Here is a 4,546-nt window from a genome sequence, read left to right as displayed (position 1 = left end):
GAGAGTTTTTGGAATTCTCTTATGGCACAGCAGGTTAAGGATCTGGCCTTTTCACAGCAGAAGCTTCGGTCCCTGCTGTGACACATGTTCTTACACATGCTACAAGTGCAGCCCAAATAAATACACAAATAAAATTTGAGAAACTTTTTTTTTGGTTCCACATATAAGTGATATCATAGAGTATTAGTCTTTCTCTGTCTGACTCTTAGCATTATGCCCTCAAGCTCTTTACATCCTGTCACAAATGGAAAGAAATCCTAATTTTTTTATCATTAAATAATATTCCATTGTACATAATGTGTGTGTTTATATGTGTGTGTGTACATATAGCAATATTAAGTCTTCTAATGTATGAACACAGGGTATCTTTCCATTCATTTAGATCCCTTTAATTTATTTCAGCAGTTTTGTAGTTTTCAGTGTGCAAATCTTTCACGTCCTTAGATAAATTATTTCTGTTATTCCATTTGATTTCTATGGAAAGTGGAATGAAGTTGAACCCTCACCTTACACAATATACAACATTTAACTAAAAATGTACCAAGAACCTAATGTAAGAGCTCAAACTATAAAACTCTTAGAAGAAAATCTAGGGGGAACCTTCATGGCAGTGCATTCACAAAGATTTCTTGGCTATGACAGCTAAACCACAGACAACTAAACGAAAACTACATGAATGAGAAGGTAGCAGAATTGTAAAACTTGCCTTTATTAAATGACAGAATCAACAGAGTGGAAGGCAACCTATGGAATGACAGAAAATATTTGTAATCCCTGTGTCAAAGAAGGGGTTAATAGGAGTTCCTGTTGTGGTAGAGTGGGATCAGCGGGGTCTCTGCAGCACTAGCATGCAGGTTGAGAGGTTCCATGCCTGTCCAGTACAGTGGGTTAAAGGATCTGGTTTTACACAGCTGAGGCATAGGTGAAAGATTGGCTTGGATCTGATCCCTGGCCAGGGAAACCCATATGCCTCAAGTCATCCAAAGAAAGAAAGAAAAAAAAGGGATAGGAGATTAATATCCAGAATATATCAAAATGATTACAGTTATGTAGAGTTATATCTCTTCTCAAGAGGGCAGGGGGATATAACACTGTCCTCTTTTATTTTTGGCAAATAATACATGAATAGCCACCCATCCACTTAGGTTAGGCTGTTTCATTCTATAATAACTTAATAGCATTCCTGACAAGGCCATATTTGTCTGACTAGAGAGAGAGGTAGCAGAGTAAAGACCAACTCTTTGTGTGTGTGTGTCCCTTTAGGGCTGCACTCCCAGAACATGGAGGTTCCCAGGCTAGGGTTTGAATTGGAGCTGTAGGCAGTGGCCTATGCCACAGACACAGCAATGCCAGATCTGAGCCATGGCTGTGACCTACACCACCGCTCATGGCAATGCCAGATCCTTAAGCCACTGAGCGAGGCCAGGGATAGAACCTGTATCCTCGTGGACACGAGTCAGATTCATTTTTGATGAGCCACAACAGGAACTCTAAGACCAACTCTTGCTGACTTGGATGGAGACCTAGCCGTTTATTCAACACCCTTACGCCTTCCAAAACAAGCCAGGCATCGTTTCTGTAAAAATCAATTCTCCTTGATTGTGCTGTGTTACAAGGCAAATACAACGTGAGGGCTAGTGGTGAATATGGCCCCAGCTCATGATGAACAGCCCATCTTAGCTCATCATCTTGAGGATGCCAAAAGGCTCTTTCTCAAAGGGAAAATACCTGCCTGTCAAAGAAAGCATAACCTTGCTCCCAAACATTGTGTTACTCCTCTGAAGATGGTCACTAAGCTGAACAAAGCGTTTAACAGCTAGAAGAAGCAAGAAATAGGAATAGAAATCTGTCCATCACTTTGGCATCCCTGAGCCCATTAGACTCCAGGACGGTTCACTGAGATGTCAGATCCCTGAGTTCACAGGGGAGTAATACATGGCTATCGTAGAAAATGACTCTTACTAAGGGATCTGTTGTAATGTTTATTTATATAATCAGTTTACCCTCAATTGAATATCATTCATGTCAATTGAGATTACAAGGAGTCTTGGCCATTTTCGCTTATTAATCCATGCAGTAAATAGTGCACAATTAAGTCATGTCATGTTGGTTCCCGGCTTGAGTGAGAAATAGCAATCATAGCAGGGCCCTTGCCCTCTTGAAACTCTCATTCCAATACAGCCAACAGTAAGTGGAGTACAGTATAACACATTGTGCAAATCATGCAAATGAGGTTCACAAAGTACAAACAGGGGACACAGAATGAAGATACTGCTTTAAATAGGATCATAAGGAGCCATGTTTGGAGAAGGTCACTTTCAAAATGAGATCCAAAAGAAACTAGAGAGTGTCAAGACCATTCATGACTTGACCTTCCTCTTTGTCTCCAGAACTGTGAGAACTGAGTGTTTGGTGTTTAAGCCATCCCATTCTATGGTATTTTTGTTAGGGCAGCTCAAATGAACTAAGGTAGTTCTCTATGGTACTCTAGTACTCTACGCTCTCAATACCCCTGAGACCAAGATTGAATACTGGAAATGTCTGTTAAACGTTTCATGTTTGCAGTAGTCATCAGGGGTGGGGTACCTAGAAAAATCTTTGAAATTTACTGAGGACAATTTAAGGAGCTTTAACCATTTGTCGCACACTCAGGGCAACCAAACTTTTGGGTTTTGAGTGATCATCTCTCTCCCCAGCACCCTCTTCAGAGCCTTAGCTATATCCTTATTTCGGAGAGTATAGATCAGAGGATTCAGGGTGGGAGTAATGATAGTGTAGAACACGGAACCCACTTTGTCTTGCAATGGGGTGCGCTGGGACCTGGGCCTCATGTAGGAGAAGATGCAGGCGCCAAACCAGAGGGAAACCACAGTGAGGTGAGAGCTACAGGTGGCAAAGGCATTCCTCTTACCCCCAGCTGAGTGCATGCGAATGACACTGTGGAGGATGAAGACGTAAGATGCAGAAATCAGGGCGATGGGGAGAAGGAGCAGGACGATGTCACCAATGTACACGGCGATTTCATACACAGTGATGTCTCCACATACCAACTGCACAACTGCTGGAAACTCACAGTAGAAGTGGTGGATGTTTCGGTGCCCACAGAAAGGGAAGTGCATCAAGATCACTGTGTGAATGAGAGAGTTTACTGCTGCGCCCAACCAAGACATAACAGCCATCATTTGACCCACCTTTCTGTTCATGAGAACAGCATAACGCAGTGGGTGACAGATGGCCACATAGCGGTCATAGGACATGAAAGTTAGGAGAATACACTCAGCACAACCCAGAGACAAAAAGAGGAAGTACTGAGTGGCACAGCCCACAAAGGAGATGGACTTGGTGCCAGAGAGGTAGTTGGCTGCCATCTTGGGGATGGTGGTGGAGACATGCATCAGATCCATGAGGGAGAGCTGGCTGAGCAGGACGTACATGGGGGTGTGAAGCCGGGGGTCAGCACAGATGAGGAGGATGGTGAGGGTGTTGCCACTCACCGCAATCAGGAAGACCACCATGGTCAAGGAGAAGAGGAAAGCGTGGGCCGGGGAGTCATCAAAGAGCCCTTCCAGGATGAAGTCAGCCAGAGAGGAGGTCTGATTCCTCTGCCCCATCTCTCCTTTCTCTGCCCCTGGGGAAAGAGGAAGTGGGGACCAAAGTGCTATTGGAAATACTGGGGTTCATCCAACCTGACAGAAGCATCTTTTGATGCAGGAAAGAATTCTTTTAAATTTCTTGCATTATAGTTGATGTACAATGTTGTGTTATTTCTCCTGTATAGCAAAGTGATTCAAGTGCTTTTTCATAACTTTTCTATTATCGTTTATCACTGTGCTATACAGTAGGACTTTATTTTTGAAAGAAGGTTTAAATTTTTCTTCCATTACTAATTATTCAACAGCTCTAATTGTTGAAATAATTGTTCTTTAAAATGTAGAACTTCATATATCGGTTCATGTATATGTTCTCTCTGCTCACTGTTCACTCTGAAGTTCCAAAATATCTAGAGCCAAACTTCTAAACAGAGTCTCTCCTCACTAAGGAAGAATTATATAGACACACATGTATATATATCATTGTCTTTAATAAGTGTACATAATATTCATATGCTTTGCATGCATACTCTAAATTTTATATATAATATCAATGTAATCTTTCAGATTATTTCATATATCAGTCAGGGCTTAACCAGAGAAGCTGAACCACTGAAAGATTTATATATATGCACATTTAATGGTTTGCGCAGAAAGTTGTCCTTACTTGACTGTGAAAACAGGTTAAGCAGGTCTGTGTAAGGCTGTCAGCTTTGTGTCTGATGCTGGAACTTGCAGTCCATGGGGCAAGCAGCCAGTCAGGAAAGATGGATATTAAGTGCAGTGAGACAGTTCCCTTGTGGCTCAGAGGGTTAAGTAATAGGCATTGTCAGCGCAGTGGCTCTGGTTATTGGAGTGGAGCAGATTTGATCCCTCCTGGGAACGTCCACAGGCAGTGGGTGCAGCTAAAAAGAAAAATGAGATGATGGATCAAGGTCAGGCTGGAACCCACAGAC

General features: G+C 42.4%; 1 protein-coding gene across 1 annotated transcript; it reads right to left on the bottom strand.

Annotated features, from left to right (window-relative positions):
• Nucleotides 1-2,648: 2,648 nt before the first annotated feature.
• LOC100523431 (olfactory receptor 2AE1-like) lies at nucleotides 2,649-3,611 on the bottom strand. Its single transcript, XM_085020089.1, has one exon. The coding sequence runs from the start codon at nucleotides 3,609-3,611 to the stop codon at nucleotides 2,649-2,651; it is 963 nt and encodes a 320-aa protein (XP_084876215.1).
• Between the last annotated feature and the right edge of the window lie 935 nt (nucleotides 3,612-4,546).

This window comes from Sus scrofa, chromosome 3 (assembly GCF_054392235.1).
Source record: "Sus scrofa isolate SSC_HxYL_T2T_F1_AM1 chromosome 3, Sscrofa_HxYL_maternal_Yorkshire_Landrace_v2.0, whole genome shotgun sequence".
NCBI lineage: Eukaryota > Metazoa > Chordata > Mammalia > Artiodactyla > Suidae > Sus > Sus scrofa.
This window is presented reverse-complemented; position numbering and strand designations above follow the sequence as displayed.

Excerpts from the sequence above, each read along its gene's own strand:
- LOC100523431 (XM_085020089.1), bottom strand. The coding sequence starts at position 3,611 with ATGGGGCAGAGGAATCAGACCTCCTCTCTGGCTGACTTCATCCTGGAA.